Below are 17619 nucleotides of genomic sequence, written 5' to 3'. Positions count from 1 at the left end.
GCTCCTCCAGCGTCACCCCTTGCCACGGACGGGGACACCTTCCACTACCCCAGGTTGCTCCAAGCCCCGTCCAGCGTGGCCTTGGACATTTCCAAGGATGAGGCAGCCGCAGTTTCTCTGGGCCACGCCCTCCCCACCCTCACAGGGAGGAATTTCTTCACAACACGCGACATTCCCTTCCCCGCTGCGGCCTTTTAAAATCGCAGTGACTGGACTACAATTCCCAGCCTGCCCCGCGCCCCGCCCCGGCCGCAGGCCGCACTACATGTCCCGGCAGGCAGCGGGGCGGCGCGGGCGGCGGCGCCACGGCGGATGCGTAGTGCGGCTCCCGGCGGTGCGGACGGAGGCGGCGGGAGCAGCCCGTTCCCGGTGCGGGCCGTGGGAGCGGGGCCGGGAGCGGGCCCGGGGAGCGCCCGGCTCTCCTCACGGGGCTCCCGCACTGCCGCCACTCCAGTAAGTGCCTCGGCGCGGGGCGGGGCTCGGGCCGCCCTGGGTGATGCCCTTCCTTCCGCGCCTGCCCGGTGTGTGACCGCGCAGGGCACTGTCCCGCTCCCTTCTCCCTCCTTTTTTCCTTTCCGTTTTCCCTGGAAGGCGCTCGGCGGCGCGGGGGCTCTGCCCGCGGGGCCGGGCTGGCGCGGGCAGGGCGCTGTCACAGGCGCGGAGGTAAGGGCAGAGGCGATCTCATTGCTCGTCACGGGCCGTTCCCCCCGCGCCGCCGCGGGAGCGGTGTTCCCGGGGCACAGCCCTCAGGGATGGTGCCCGCCGGGTGTGGGCTCCCCGGGCACCTCCCTGCGCTCCCCTCGGGGCTCCCGGCCCCGGCTGTGCCCTGAGCGGAGCGCGGTGCGGCGGCCAGCGTGCAGCGCCGCCGGTGTTTTTAGCTTTGGAAGGCACAGGTTTTGGGGAGCGATGTGTGGGGAGGCTGTTGGCACCCTCTGAGCCGTGCTCTGGGTTAGCTCTAACCGGGGCTGGTTATTTACTGAACCGAAGTGTCTTTAAATGGGTAACTTGGCTATAAATGGATGTTAAAGTGTAACCGCTGTTGTTATATGCGCGGTTTTTATCACCTGTAAAATTCCAGGTAGGCATTTGACATGCTGCTAAACTTAACACGGACTTAAAATCTGTATGTGCTGTGCAGTTCCCTTGGGAGGAACTAATGCTTGACCTTCATAAAAAGGCATTATGTTGTTGCATCAAATGTTTGCAAAGTAACATCAAGAGGACAGCAATTTTCTCTTTGGCAGGCTGCGGCTTTGAGGCCTTCTGTAAGAAAAATGTGTAATTTTCACTAAGTGTATTGTGTTTATAATCAAGCAGAACGAACAGTCTTCAAGTGGGGAAACAGTTACTGCTTTGTTACGCTGAACACCTGAATTAGGCATCAGCAGGGTGGTGTTACCTGAGTAAAGCTGAGAGGCAGAATCGTTTTTAAATTCCTTTTATATTCTTGAGAGCTACAGCTCTCCATGCTTCACCTTCTTCTCAAAGCAGTGTACTTCTAAAGAGACTACTAGGCACAGAGCAAGCCTCTTTGATGCCTCGGACAAACTCCTTGCTTTGTAATGTCTGTAAAGATACATTTTCTCTTCTCCTTACCCAGTCCCATACATGGCCCTGCCAGGACAGAGCCATATTTGACTGTACAGTTTTGGGGCCTATGATGTGTTAGGAGTGGCTTCTCGCTGTTAAAACCAAATCAACAGGATTTTTTTGGTTTTTGTGTGTGGGTTTTTTTTAATATTTGGGGCTGCATTCATTTTGATGCAGCACAAACACAATCCTAACCGAGCTGAAGTGTGTGTGGTGGCTTTGGTTGCTGCCTCATGAGTTACTCTGCCTTATGGAACAGTGAACTTGCATTTTACGTCCATTCAGTCTTGTTTCCTCCTACTTCTAGCTGAGTTATTTTTAGCTGAGAAAGTCACACCAGTAACAATACGTGAAACTGTCAGGTTTGTGAAGCACAGAAGTGGAGAAGTGCAATTTTCACGTTTGTCACATGAGGAAGTGTTAAAAGTGGGCTAAAATCTCTTTGTGGTAGGGAGAGATGCTGGGCCTGGCTCATATTTGTAGGAGAGGGTTTTAATTCAGGGATAGATAAGCACTGATGCAGAAAGTAACAATTCAAGAAATAATGCATGGGGGTTTTATGTGTCCTGGATAGCAGTGAGTGCTACACTGCTGGAGTCAGCTTTGCATAAAATATAAACCTTTGTGCGACTCATTGGGTTCTATTTGCAGTTATCAAACGTTGTGGTTTGATTTTGTGAGTGTAGATTTAATTCCAAGTTCATAAATTCTAAAGACATCTATTTTCTTGAGCTGTTTCTCTGCTTTGAAACTGCATTTGGCCTCGTGTTCCATTGCATGGCTCTACATTTTAAGGGTGAAATTAAAGCAAAAAATCCACAGTGGGTCACTGGCAGGTGCAGTGCAGTGCTGAGATGTTTCAGTGGAGCAGATGCTTTCATACAAATTAGAGAATAATCAAAGAAAAATCATTGTATAAAGAAAATAGGCAGCATCTTCGTGCTTTCCGTCCTCCTCCTTCTCTCCTCCTGTATTTATTTTTCCTCAGGAGAGTTTTTCCTCAGTGACAGAAGACAGACACACATGGGGAATACAGAAGGCATGTGCATGAGGAAGAGACCTGACTGCAGGAACTTTTCCTGCCTTGTTTTTTCCAGGTAGCTGGGGCTTGTTCCAGAAGGCAGCAGAGCTATCTCAGCTCAAATAAAGGCTGACTGCATGTCAGAGAGGTGGTGTAGAAGAGAGGAAGTGCAGAAGTCGGTTTTTATTGACTGTAACAGATTAGAAAGAACTTGAGGACATTACTGAAATGAGAAGGGATCTCTGCTTGTAACACAGTCTCCAGGGCAGTGTTGGATGTAGCCCAAACTGCCAGGCCTGCAAAATTCTTAATCTATTTTAGTAGATTTAGAATTCCATCGATGTCTTTATTACTGACTGTTCCTGGTTATTTAAGCTGACAGTTATCATGGTAAATGCAGTTCCTCCAAAGTGCAGCAAACCAGCAGTGCTGGGGAGTGAGTACATGTTCTAGTGAGAATTTTCCTTCCGTGCTCTGCTGTGCTTTTGGATGGATCCAGCTCTACATCAGTGTTTAGACAAACAATGGCATGTGATATGAGAGCATGTATCTGTCTTGCAAGATGGGTTTTGGCAGGGTGTTATTTTTTTTTTTATTTTATTTCACTGATAATTATGAATAGGAATACAATAGGAACAGTCTCAGAAAATACTTACTGGGGTTTGGAGCCAAGTGAACCTTTGTGCAGTTGTATAATTGCACGAAAATACAGGATAGTAAGTTATATCAGTGCCAAAATGGGAATTTAGGTATCTGGCTTTAGCATAAAACAAGTGCAACATTACAGCATGAAACAAGTGCTTAAGAAGTCACCAATAAATTATATAAAGAAACCCAGCAGTCAGTGCATTTATTATTTTCAGTTTTGAAACTTAAATGCAGTGGGACATGGCTAGAAGCATTGCTCTCAATGATTTATAAAATTATATAAGAAACCTAAATATCAGAATCCTAGTGAGTTTATTTGACATATAAAAATAATGTAACTGCTTTTAAAAAGTCGCCTGCTGAAGAGGTCTGAGTGACAAGAATGGTTCAGGTTTTGAAGTTTTACTTCAATGCAGAGAATCACTGAAATGAATTGGAATGGGGGATATATGGCTGAGCTGCTTCAATTTTTTTTTCTGCTCTTACACTGATCTTTCAAATGAGGACTTTGAAAATATATAGGTCTAAGGTCATCTTGATACATGCTGTACCCTAACTGTGAGAAACATTTAGGTACGTGTTGGTATAGGGCTCAATTCTATAAATAACACTTTCCTCTCCGTGCTAGGTAAAGCAGCAGGGTTTTGTTGCTGTTGAGGAAGGAAGCTGGTTCATTGTCTCAGCACTAAGCAGCATTTTCTCCCTCCAGGGACTTGCAGAAGCATCTAGAATGTGTAGGTGTTTCTTTAATCTTGGAGAAGGAACTTATTAAGCTTTCTGGTGCAGAACTGTATGAGCCACTTACTCTTAACAGATGTTATCTGCACAAGTAGGGAGTTGCAGGTCTGGTAGACATTTGTGGCATTCAACAGTTTAAACAGTTTTCAGGTTTGAACATATGCCTTTGCCTTAAAATCTGAATAGTTTCAGGTATTTTATGTAGAAGAAAGGTGGTTCAATAGTGAGCTTGCTGCTCTGGGACTTGGGAAACAGGTTCAGCTCACTGTGTTGCCAAAAAGCTTCCTGTGTGGCCTGGGACAAGCTGCTGCTGTGTCCCTCCATTCTCACAGTGAGAGTGCTGAGCAGCAGTAGCTGTGCATCACAGCAGTGCTCAGGGTATGTCAGGTTGGATGTGGGGCACAGAGCTCCCTAGTGCTGACAGGGAGAGGCTGAAAACACTGCCCAAGTTAAAAAAACTGCGGGTCAGCTCCAGGCAGGAGGAGGAAAACCAGAAAAATACAATGGGGGGGAAAAAAGGTTTTGACTGGAAATCTCTGGTGGTGTCACTTAGAGAAAGCAAGTCTTTAAAACTTTAAGGGGCACTGCATGGCCTTGTTTGTTTAACAGAATTTTAAAACAATGCTTAAAATACCCACACAAACATGTAAATCTTTTATGTTATGGTTCTGCCACACTGGGGACAGTAGCAAAGCTCTCTGTTCCTTTGCTGGCTGCTCTCTTCTTTGGAAGATGCTTTTAATTCTAGCTAACCATTGCATCCAGATGTCTTGGATATCAATTTAGCTCATTTGTTCTGCTGGCATGGTAAGCAGAATCTCTTAAATTTGGCCTGATTTACTGACTTTTCATGTGAAAGAGGTTGAGCTTTTCTACCTCTCCACTCCCCCAAAGGGAAAAAGAATTTGCAGCTACTTCTAATGAGCAGTGTCTTTAGTAATGCTACAGAGTTAAAAGTACTTTGGATTTAAAATCTTTCTGGTGAAAATAGGGCACTGTCATTGCTATAAATTGAAAATGTAGACTAGACAGCAATTACCAAGCTTTGCAAACATGTTTTCGTTGTTGAGAGTCAACACTCCCAGGAACGGTCTCTGTATACTGACAGATAGGTGATACATTAATTCGTTTAATATGTAATTGTTTTGATGTGTATGCTCTCCCTGGGTGCTTTGGTACCCACCGCATTTACATGCCATGTCCAAGAAAATGTGTTGGAACTTGTTTGGATTAGTGACTTAATTAAGTGTTCTTCTGTTAAACACTGAAACAGTTACATGCCAGGCTTGTTCTAAGAGTGAGCAGTCCTCTTCAAGCTGCACTTCAAAAGATCTTGTTCAATATGTTGGTTAACTCTGTAGGGAGGCTGAGAATGACAAATGGGGACTTAGACTGGGCTAATAATTCAGCTGGCAGGTAATTCCTGTGTCTGGTAGACTGTGCCTGTGTGTGCAGCAGTGCTGGAAGGTTGGGGAACTTAAAGGGTGTTAAAAGTGTGTCTGCTGATTCAGGACTTCAAGGTTTGGTTATCTTGATTTTTTTTTTTTTTTTATCATTAACCTTTTCCTTTTGTTTCTTCCTTAAATCAACTTCACTGTAGATGCTGTAATTTATCTGTACTGTAATTTATCTTTAATTTAATTATATATCTTTAATTAGATGCTGTAGTTTATCTTTATTTTTCCTACTTTGTGCTGGTGCCCTGATTTTTGGGGGGAGGACCGTGATTCCTTCAGGAGTACCATTCACTCTTTGTGGGAGGCAGCAGGACAGAGTGTTGAAACTCAGGCTGTTGCATGCTCATGGTACATCCAGGATTTCCAGGCTTGCTGGATGTGCACAGGACTCGGGATTCTTCTGCAGTGTTTCTGCCTCACTTGTGTGTAGGTCAGACAGCAATCCCACAAAATGCCAGGAGCCTGCCTTGGACTTTGGAGATTATTCTGTGGGTGGAGAGGTGTTATTCTCCCTACACACCATAACTGAGGTTTTGAGAAACACCTTTTGTCAGTGCTGAGCAGCAGCTGGGCTGGTATTTGTGTCATCCCACAAAGGAGGAGGAGGGTGAGGCCAAAGGCCACAACCAGACATGGGCAGTACCTGACATGAGGACAATTCCCTGTGCTCGTGGCTTGGTTCCAAGGAGGAAGGCTGCTGGAAATGAATTCTGTGAGGAGTTACAGCGAGTGATGTGCTTCCAGTGAAGTGTTAGTGTGCTGGCACTGTGCTACAAAACCTGGCACTCCATGTGGGGTTTATCTGTGTGTCAGGTGAGACTTTATTAAATATGCCACAGTGAGGCTTGATTTTCATAATTTAAAGTGTATTTAAAAAGGGAGGGGGAGGGTGATGCCCCAGAAACTTTGCCATTTGACGGGAGCTTAATTTTCCCCTCCCACCTTGGTAAACAGGAGCTGGTGTTCTGTAAATGCACACTGGTTCTCTTACCTGAGACAGACAAAGCCCTGTTCTTCCTAAAGAGCTTTCACTACACTTGCACTTACTGAGAGCTCTGAGATTAGTCCTAATCTCTGGGAATCCTTGTGCAGCTCTGATATAACTGAGAAGTGAGCTGGATTCTGGAGGAAATCTCAAATCTTTGCAGTAAAGGGAATTTTTGCCCACATTGTGGATTATACAATGAAATGAACATGGTCTGTACTGTAAATATTAAAATGAATGAGGTGAAAATTGAATGGCAAAAATTTTTGTTCCTTTCCAAAGCTTTAATGTAGGTGAGCTATTGCATTTTTCTTCATTCTGCATTGAATTTGCTAAATTGGATCTACAAAATCAAAATTGATAATCACTCGCTTTGTGTACTTTGATTTCATTAAATCCTTTTATATCTGTAAAAGAGGTCAAACCAAATATTCACCTAATAACATTCTTTTCATTATTTGATATTGAAATGAACTGAAAAATCAGTTATTTACAGTCCTTTTTTTAACAACATAAAAGTATTCTGCGAAAACTGAAGGTATTGCTAATTTCCTAAGCAGCTGACCTTTCTATTTCTTACACTTCCCAGGAAGAAGGTGTGTGTTTATTTTTACTGCTGAGTTCATAGGCAGGATTTAGAGTGAAAATCAGCAAGATTCGCTCAAAAATGACAAACTTCAGTATTCAACCAGCCTCGCCTTCTTTTTGTATTGGACTTCTTAAAGTCAAATAAACTTCACCAGGATTTGTAGTTTGATTCAGATGGGAATTTGAAATGGCTGGGAGTGTGTGGAATTCAAGTGCTTGGAGTGGTTGGCTTGGATGAAACAGTTACTAGTTTATTATTGAAATTAAACAGGAGATTTTTCTACTGACTAACTAGTAATAATAAGTAATCCTAATAAGTAATGTGGTGATTTCCTGCTTAATTTTTAATTTGTTTTGGTTGTCATGAATGGACACTTTCTATAGAGTAAGCATGTAAGCCTCTTCAAGAACAAGGACCTAATTTGTAATATTTGGAGTTTCTAGGTGGCACTTAAATTTTGAAAAGGCTGATAAAAAAATCAAAATAATTGTAAATATGAATCAACCCTGAACTTGCATTTTTAAGGATTTTTAACTATTATGTAACTGAAATTAATAGGCATTTAAAAACTTGTTTTGAGGCTTGTGTGAGAGATAAGTCAAAGTGAATTAGAGTAACTATATTTTGTTTTCTTTTATTGCATTTATCTCTGGTTATATCTCATTTGGAGTAACTGTATTATCTAGAGGCTTAATATAAAGTGATGAAAATTATATCTGACTGTTGCAAAGACTCGGTGTTATTGAACATATTCTATCACTGTCTGTTAGCTTTTTTATTTTACTTCATTGCCTTGTAAACTGGTCATCACTCATAAGTTATTAATGGATTAATTTCAAGAGGGGTTTTTTTATAATGGCCTCGTTGCACAGGATGCTTCCCTTTATTTGTGTTAGCTCAGTGCATTTAGAGGAACAATTAAAATAATTGTTTTAGCTGGACAGAAACCCTTAATAGGTGAGATTGTTTTGGGTTGTTTTTTTTTTTTTTTTTTTTTTTTACTTAAAAGATCAGTGATAGAGAAGAACTTTGCATCCTGTGCAATGCATTTCCTCATTCCATCATGTCCCAAAGCCTTTGGCTGCTACTGCAAATACCTTAAAATGGAGGAAAATAGTTCAGTTAAGAACAGGAAACATCTCTTAGAGAAATTTCTGCAGAAGTTTTTCAGTAAGTACTGGCTTGCTCTGTCATGGAACTTGTAAATCAATTTGTAAATTTTAAATAGGCCAGGGGATGATGGATTCAGGTAACTTCAGAACCTTTTTTTGTAGAACTCCAGATTTCACTTAGACCATTATGATTGGTTTTTTTCCTGAGGTGAAAGTAACATTAGAGGATACTATTAAATAAAATTAATCGTTTGACTTGCTGAGGTACACTGGGAAAGATGGGAGTGGTTGGCTTACCCTGATTTAACAAGTGTTCCTGGAAAACAGCAGATCAGCATTTTGAGCACAGAATCATGACTGGATAAGACTTCAGTTCAAGATAAGGCTGTTGGTTTTGTTGGATGATTCATCACTGCAACGATGATTTTTCTATATTGTAGTCTGCTTGGAAAATGGATTAGGTTCTGGGGGAGGGATGGATCTTTTGACATTCCTCCTAGTTTGGTCAGGGATAAGAGAGGTCAATGCCACTTGTGCTAAAGGTTTTTTGAATTTGGAAATTTGATTTCTGTTTAGGAATTATTTTTCCAGGCGAATGCTGTCCTTTTGCAGCTGTTTTTTTCTTTCCTTTTGATTACTTCAGAAAGGGAATCTGAATTTAGGGGGCAGTGTATCCTGGAGACTTCCAGTTCTCATTTTTAGATGTAGTTAAAAAGTGTCATAGGCTGCTGGCAAACCAAAGTCATGTCTTCCCTGTTTACAGAAGTATCCAATGTCTGCTGTACCCTCCAGAACAAAAATGAGGCAGTGGAGGATCCTTGGGAAATTGAAAAGCTAGGCTTGTAATTTTAAATCCATCAATTCTGAATTATCTTTTGTTGTTAAAAGAATTGCAGCCAAGTCACCTCTCCAGATCCTGGATTAAAAAATTTTTTGTGGGGTTTTTTTTTATGTTTTTGGTACTTTGAAAGTTGTGTGAAAGCAGGGATTTATAGCATTGTCTCATAGTATGTTATCTCTCTGGTGGGCTGCCTGTGCTGGAAGGTTTTCAAGGAAATAAAAAGAGGTTTGAACTACTGTCTCTGGAAGATTGATGTGACTTGTTTTCAGGGGCTGCTCTGAGCTGCTTGTCTTAGGGTTGGAATTTCCCCCTCCCCTGTCCCTTTCCTTATCCTGCATGTACACAAGAAGGAAAGCTTTCATTGCAGGGTTCTTCAGGGGATGAGCAGGACAGTCTGAATTCATCCCTTCCCCTCGGGAGGCAGTAAATGGTCAGGAAAAGAGGAGAGCAGCTGATTTACAGCAGGAAGCTGAGAGTAATTGCCTAGGCAAAAGCCAGGAGCCCTCGCTAATTAAGCTGTCCCTGGAACTGCAGGAAAGACTGGAGATGGCTGGGGATGCTGCTTTACCTTCCCTTTGTGGCGCTGGAGCTGCTGTAAACAGCAGAGCTTAAAAAGGGAGATGGGGAGGAGGGGTGGGCATGAGTCATGGCATCATTTTATATTTATCAAGTGGAGGTGTATGAATGTTGTTCTTCATTTCGTAGGGATGAGTAAGTAGGTAATGGATGCTTCTTAATCTTCTTGGCTGATAGAAAAAGAACCCCAAAGTCATCTCCTGGGGTAAGTTAAATCCAAAGTTTCAAGTGTCCACGTATTAAAGAGCAGGAAGTAGAACTGTTCCTCTAAATTAAGGAAATAAAAATAATAAAATAGACCCAAAGCTTGGGGAAAAATAAAGAGGTTTTAAATGCCCTTCTCGTATTTCTTAGTCAAGCTCTCCTGTGATAGTGCAAAGCCTATTGCATGGTCATTTTATAACCACAAAATTCCACTTGCTTTAGTCAGCCAGTGGTCCATGGTTTGTACCTACCTGTGGAAATCAAGTCAGAGGAGAGATTGGCCCATAGAAATGTTATCTGGCACCTCACTTCAGTCTTGTCTAGACTTTGTACTGAAGATACAAAGGCTTCAACCACTCTGAAACGGAGGTGAACTCAAGAACAGATGCTGGTGGGAAACTAAAAATAGGAATTAATGTGGGAGAGCTGAAGCCGTGTGTTATAAATGGTGCAGAGGAGACGCTCGTGTGCCTCTGCAGGTCCTACTTGTGCAGTCATGCATTTGCAGTCAGACTGGGGAAGGTGAGCTGGGATTTTTATTTATAGTGGTGCCCAGGAGGCCAGACAGCCCTCAGTGTGGGGTAGGAATGTTGGGGAATGTCGATGTGTGTTGTACCTCAGAGGGGAAAGCTGAGAGAAGCTGGGCTGATGAGCTATGGACCTCCTAAATTAGTACCCTGCTGCTGGAGAGAGAGATGTAAGGCTTCAAAAATAAGTGACACCTCCTGTTTGGATTATAACACAGCCCTCCAGGAAAGAATTTTAAGGAGCTGAGAGTTCTTACAGAGTGTTACTATTCACCACCAAGTGGGTTTTCAAGAACATCTTTGTTTCTGGAGGATTGTGGCAGGAACCAGGAGGAAATGGGCCGCAGGGGTGTTTTTCCTGAAGCGGCACTATGTCATTGACCCACATCTCTACTGCAGGGAGGGAAGGCAAAATAAAATGAAGTTGTATGTGATTTATAACAGGTTTGATGCTTTCAGCTTTTCTAAGAACTCATAATCTTTTTATAATGCTTGATTCTAGAAGAGTTAATAAATTGTTTGGTGCTGCAGGTTCTGCTGCAGAAAATAACAAAGAATGCATGTAATAATGCTGTAAAATGTACAGACTTGGTGATTTTTGTTTCATGGTTGCTTCAAATAATTTAATGAGAAATCTCATCTATACAAGACAAGATCTGTATTCTGAAGACCTTTCTAAGTTGAAGTTCTGATGAATTCTTAGGCTGGTGGTCTTCCAGCCAGATTTCCTACGCTGAAGAATTAGAGTTCTGCAATTCCTTGTATGAATCATGGTAATTCCATCAGCGCTTTTGGAGTCTGTCTGGAGTTGTCGGGAAGGGGATCGTGGTGGTGGCTTTGTCATGTGTTCAGTCCCTTTAGTAACTGGAAGAAAGGCATACATTGATTTTTTTTTTTTTTAATGTGCATTGCAAGTTGTGGTTCATTAATGAAGGTTGAATAGAATTGCTATTAATTTACAGGGGGATCTTGCCAAGGAGTAATGTGTGCGAGCAGGCTTTTAAAAATGGAAAACACTGTTGTATGATATTGTGTTATATTTCAATTTATTACAAAGTCAAGGGGAGCTTTTTTGTCCCTTATTCTTTAAGACCATCAGTCTGGTAGAGGTCTGTAATCCCATCAGAAATTTTAAACTAATTTGAAGGAAACAGCAGTTATATAATTTACATTTTTTTTTACATTAGTGTTAGTTTATGTTGTATTTTCATAAGAGGACAGAGTAGGTGCAAACAGTATCATTTTGTAGGCTAGAAATTAGCTAGTAGTACTTTTAACTAAAAAATCTTTATTAATTTAGGTTTGGGATTTTTTTCTTCTGTGAGAATTGTTTTACTGACAAATAAGAAAAAGCTTCTGAGTTTTGTCTTTTGCCCTGGAAAAAAAAATACAGTATTAGAGTAGTTCAGCTTTAGCTAATTGTATGTTCATAATGGAGCATTATGAGCATCCTCCTTTCATTTTCCTTGAAAGGTTTTCTGAAACATAGATTCTCTTATAGGGAGAAAGTGCTTTGAAAATTCAGTTGGTTTTATTCAAGGATTCTTAATCAATCCGTATCTTGTTTCAAAAACAAGTTTTCCTTGTTTCGTGTTTCATTTTCTTCACATCTGCAGAGAACACAGCTTTAAGTCTGCTCAGACAGGAAACTAGCCACCAATATTTGCTCTTTTTTAGGCACAGGGCTTTTCTGGGCTTCATAAACTGTTGATATGAAGCCTAAAGGGTGTTCTGGAAATGCTGGATTATTTTATTGAGGGAATACCTGGCACAAATTCGGGTGATACTGGTAAATGGCAATTTTTATATTCATTTAAATGCAAACAAGGTGTGATGCCAAGTTCTGCCAGATTAGAGGTGTAATTTAGAGAACAGCTACCCTTGAGCTTGCCCTCAGATGTGTTTATAGGGAGATTTTGCTTCAGTGAAGTGATCCCAAGAGCCTCAATTGAATTACTGATAAATATTTGTTAAAATAATGATGTTGTCCTGAGTGCTCAAGTATTTATTTCTGTGGTCCTTATAACTATAACTTGGTTACAGACTTAGAGCTGTGATATTTAAATTGTGAGGAACACATCAAGAAAATTTAGATTGCATTAGTAAATTTTCTTACTTTAATGAAGAGTAAACCTTGGCATAATTAAACCATTGTTGCTGGTGCTAGACTTTTTAAAAACAGTTTCTCAAAGTGATTGAGTGAAAAATTTGCTTGTGTTCTAATTAGTCATATAAAATCACAGCTGTAACTTTTACATTTTCATGTTTGTATATTGATCCCCCCCAAAAATGTGGATTTCTGAGTCCCTAAAATAAACAGTGATTGTCTCCCCAAAATATCACTTGAAAAACTGTCTCGTGTTTTACTGTGGTGTATCAGTAGCTAACTACAAATAATTATCAGGTGTCTGTCTCATTGTATGTGTATGTAAATATATTTAAATCAAGTAACCTTAAAAAAGTATTAAAGGTAAAGAATTTAAAGAAATACTAAAATGAAACTTTCGTGTTACACGGTGAAAGCTGAAAAAGTTGGAAAATTATGAAAGATGTGAAGTGCTTCAACCTTCTGTCTTACATTAGTATTTTTGGATCTGTACTATTTCTGACTTTTGTAACAAAATGTGAAGACGGAATAATTTCTTTCCTGCCCTGGGAAAGATTGGCATCAACCTGATTTTTATCATTTTTTAGATAAGTATGCAAATTTATCTTTGGCCTTACAAGGCTGGCTCTTAAAGTAAAATGACTTTCCCATAAAACAGAAGGAAGCAGAACCCTTCTTGCTGTAGTAAGGCAGAATCATAAAAGGTGAATGGTAAAATGGAAATAGGTGGGCACAATGCTGCTTTTAATTCAAATTTTTAAATCAAAACAAACTAAAAAAGAAAAAAAAGACACCAAACTCCCTCCAGAACAAAAGCTAAAATAAAAGCCTACAGTACACTCAGACCTCAGTACTGTGAGCAGAGGGTGTTCACAGCTCTTTGGGGCACATACAGCTTCATTTTTCCTATTTCATGTATAAGAATGAAAAGATCTTCTTAGACACAGTTAGAAATTAAGTGCTTTTTGTAGGAGAGAAGAAAAATGTGAGCAGTATTTCTAGAAGCTTTTTTATTGCATTTGCCTAAACAAGATATGAAAAATAGCTTTGGGCAGTCGAGCTCCTGACAAAGATTCTTGCTTGGCCATGAGAGGCAGTGTCAAAGGAGGAAGTGTAACCCCACCACTGACTCAATTTTGTGCATGTTGTGAAGGGAGAACCTTTTATTTTTCAGTGATCTTGTAAGAGTTAGTCTTGATGCTCATCTGCTGCTTACCACTTGTAACTTTACCCTTAGGCTATTAGATCATGCTTCAGAGAAGTATGAAAGTCCTGTGTAAAAATTCAGTGGTGGTGGTGTGGGGAGCAGCCACGCTTCACTTACCCTTCCTTAGAAACTACTTTAAGCTACTGATTGAAACTGCTCAAAATGTCATGGGTAGGCACAGAGCAGTCTTAAAATTAGCAACCAGGAACTTTGCTTTACCTGCTGTGCTTTTTGCTGTGCAGTGTGATGTCCAGGGTCAGAAATGCCTTATGTGGATCGCCAGAATCGCATCTGTGGTTTCCTAGACATTGAGGAAAATGAGAATAGTGGGAAATTCCTGCGGCGGTACTTCATCCTGGACACACGAGAGGACAGCCTGGTGTGGTACATGGATAACCCACAGGTGAGCTGCTCCTGCCAGGAGTTTCCTGCTTTATCTCAACTTTGGATTTTCTAACCAATTCTCGAAACAAAAGTGGGGTTTAGTATTATGGACCCGGAAGCTTGGGGAAAAAATCATTGACGTAAGTGAAATAATTGTAAATCAGTTTAATATAACCAGATGAGCCAAATCACACACCCTGGTGTTTAATTCACCTTTAACCTCATGTGGCAGTGTGTGCTTTTCCTTGCATTACATATTGCTTTCCCTCAACAGAATCAGTGATTGAAAAGCAATTTGTAATGAAAGGTGCAATTGCAGTCCAGCATGGATGGTGTATGAGTGAGGAGAGTTTGTATCCATTATGATGGAGAGCAGCCTTTAAATAAGAGCTCCTTTTACAATGTTCCTGCATCCCTGTGTTTTGTAGCAGAGGGAAGAACAGATAATTGCTCAAGGTTTGAGCGCAGAGACAGTGAGAGAGCGTAGGATCCAGGTCAGCTGACAACTGCCTGCCAGAAGAATATCCATGTACCCTTCTGCCAGGAGCAGCAGAGTTAAAAAGCATGAGTCTGCTGTTCAAAGGAACCAGCATAAACAAAATGTAAATGAAGTGCAGCTCCATGGATGTGACTTGTGACTGAAGCATTTAGCAGTTCTCACTGAGGAGAAAAAATTTCTGCAAGTAAGACAGACTTCAAACATTTGCTCTAGATGAGTGAAAAGAAGCAATTCAGGGCATGTGGTCAAAATCTTGAAGTGCTGGAGAAATTGCAGTTCCTTCAGAAGTTTTAAGACTTAATGATATTTGCAGTGCACACCCAGGCCTAGGTTAGGCCTTTTATTTTACATGTGCAAATGAAAGGCTTTCTTGCAAGAGGCAAATTGAAATTTCTTTTCTTCCACTGCTGTAATTTTGAAGAACTGCAGAGTTTTTATAACTATGTGAAGGCCTTTCTAAATCCCTGAAGTGATTGGAAAATATGTGAGATGGCCTTTGAAGTATCTGACATAATAGATGAATGTCACTTCTTGTCACTTCTTGTCCCTTCCGCCTGCCCTGGTCAAAGTACATGAGACTCCAACATCTGTTAAGGAAAAAGTATTCTTTCCGGATTTCCTGGATGCAGACCCACAAGAATCCTTTTTCCTCTAGTAAAATACATAAACCTCTGGAACAATTACTGTTTGTATTGTTTCTAGCAGTCTTTCTGTTTTTAGTTAACAGATGTGTGTATAATAAACAAGTAGTTTAGATCCTGTTTCAAGCATACATTGTGCATTGTCTATAAAAATACGTAGGATTTTCTTTTTGTTTGTGGAATTAGTTGCTTTTTATGCATGAACACTGTGGCATGAGAATAAACTAGTTTCACTTTGTAACATATGTGATTTATTTCAGAATCTTCCCTCTGGATCTCCACCTGTTGGGGTCATTAAACTTACCTATATATCAAAGGTAAGATAATTAATATGTGAGACACTCATTAAATTCTTGGTGGTAACTACCAAGGGCCTCAACTTCAGACAAATTTAAATGCCACTTACTCCTTTTGATTCTGTGTTGCTCCTGAATTAGAGAAGTGTTAGAACACTTCAACAGGTTCAGGTTAAAATAAGAACAGATTAATTAATGTGTTGTCTTAAGTTTGTTTAGTGATTTCAAACAGCAGCTTTTCGTGCTCGTAAAATTGACATTTCAGTTCTTTATGGGTATTTGAATTCCCATTAGTCTTGGAGTAAAGACAGGCCATTTATGAAGGAGATGATGTCTTTGGATGTGATACCTTGCAGGTGATAATGACTTTTAATAGACACGACAGAAAAACTTGTAAAAAATATTTTGCTCTTTACATTGTGTGTACAGTTAGTTCTAAATATGTCTGAAAGGGAACTGTGAACTTAAGAAAGTTTCAGTGGTTAAATTTGGAGCAGATACTGCATTAACAAATAAATGGAGAAAAATACTTGACATTTTCTTGTCTTTCTGCTCATTTCTCATTCTCCTTTTGTGTTTTTTTGTTGTTAATACTGCATCTTCCCACCTTCTTTCTTTGTCTTTGATTTTTGTTTGTTTTCAATTCTCTTTGTCATTGTGCCTAACCAGCTTGCTGTGCTGCTAATCTTTGAATTTACCCAGTTGAAAGAGAACAAAACTTGTGATATCTGACGTGCATTTTGTGACATTTATAATCTTAATTTCCCTTCTAGGTTAGCGATGCAACTAAGCTGAGGCCAAAGGCAGAGTTCTGTTTTGGTAAGTTTGGCATGTGCTGTGTGCATCAAGTGCCTTCTTCAGAAATGTGGAACAAAGATAATCTTCTGCAGTTCTGGTACCAGCTACAGCTAGTAGTGTTTAAAAAAAAAAGCTTGTATTCACTTTCTTCTTTACTATGATGGAAGTATTGGCTTCCTCATAAGGTGTTTTTGTGTTTTTTCATATTGCAGCTTAATGAGGAGTAGGTGAGAGCTGTTTTTTCAGATGTCTGAAATTTTTGAGGCATTAATAAGCAATGAAAGTTGTTTTCAGAAACGTGGCCTGCCTGTCAGCCAGGAAGATGAGAAATTTAACTATTGGAATCTGTTTTACTGGTGAAAATGTTGATCTAATTGGCCTAAAAATACTGTCAGCCAATGCTCTTAATTCAAATTTCAGCTTCTGTTGCTGCACCCAAAAAAAAAAAGCCACCAAAACCAAAAAACCACAAAAATTCTTGGGATGTCTTGTAGGTTTAAATTTGTTTAAAATTTACTGAAGCTTTAGATAATACTAAAACTCCTGATTTTAGGTAAGTACCTAATGTGTCAGATCAGTGCCATCTACAGATGCCTGTGCACATCTGTGGAGGGCTTTGTCCTCAGCACTTGTCAAGTTTCTCCTGTTAGTGGGCCAGCTCTAAAATACCTGAATGATCCAAGATGCTGGCTTAAATGTCTGTAATTTATTAAAAACCTTTTCATGCTTTGCAGAGAAAAAATATGAATTTGTCTTTATAATCAGGTCGTTTTAATCACCGTTCACCTTAACACCTTCTTGTTTCTTGAATTAGCTGTGATTTTTTTGCTGTTAAGCTGAAATGTGCTTGTCCTTTTTGGATAAAGGATGCCAAGTGTTGTGAGGTGAAGATATAAACTCATTAAAATATGTTTCTCTGCCAAGTCACTAAAGTAAAATCAAATTTGTGTTGTAGCTGTCTTAAAGTTGTTTGGTCCTGTGCATCGTGTACTGAGTAATTAATACTGATTTTTCCAGCAATTAAAAATATTTTCAAGAAAGTAAATCAGTGACCACAGTTGTGTTCATAATGTCACAAAGGTTAACAGATTCTGGGCAGAGGATTAAAAGGAGAAATTGTAGAAATCCCAGGTATAAAACTTGTTGCTTGGGGAAAGTGAGAAAGAGGAAATGGAACTGCAGAAGATTTTGATAAAATTTGAGACTTCGTTTCTATGTCAGAAAAATCATTTTGCAAAGTTTGTATGATGCCATTTAAGTGGAAAGCTTAAATTACTATTTTTATTAGAATAAAGCAATCAAGTAGATTTATGTGTCTTAGGAAGACTTTCTAAAATGAAATACAGCAGAGCACTTAAATACTTTCAATGGAATTTTCATCTGAAATCAAATCTTCATA

General features: G+C 40.2%; 1 protein-coding gene across 7 annotated transcripts in view; it reads left to right on the top strand.

Moving 5' to 3' along the window:
• Nucleotides 1–326: 326 nt before the first annotated feature.
• The window catches only part of PLEKHA1 (pleckstrin homology domain containing A1), a 31586-nt gene continuing 14293 nt past the window's right edge, over nucleotides 327–17619 (top strand). For 5 of the 7 annotated variants that reach the window (XM_066323465.1, XM_066323459.1, XM_066323464.1 and 2 more), the window contains exons 1-4: nucleotides 327–453; nucleotides 13845–14005; nucleotides 15387–15443; nucleotides 16196–16241. In XM_066323465.1, coding sequence (XP_066179562.1) covers nucleotides 13865–14005; nucleotides 15387–15443; nucleotides 16196–16241 — 244 coding nt within the window. In that variant the 5' untranslated portion in view covers nucleotides 327–453; nucleotides 13845–13864. Of the gene's footprint in view, nucleotides 454–514; nucleotides 664–2668; nucleotides 2688–13844; nucleotides 14006–15386; nucleotides 15444–16195; nucleotides 16242–17619 lie in introns of those variants that run through there. The other 2 variants (XM_066323460.1, XM_066323461.1) reach the window with 2 other exon arrangements.

The sequence above is a fragment of the Sylvia atricapilla genome, chromosome 8 (genome assembly GCF_009819655.1).
Source record: "Sylvia atricapilla isolate bSylAtr1 chromosome 8, bSylAtr1.pri, whole genome shotgun sequence".
NCBI lineage: Eukaryota > Metazoa > Chordata > Aves > Passeriformes > Sylviidae > Sylvia > Sylvia atricapilla.
This window is presented reverse-complemented; position numbering and strand designations above follow the sequence as displayed.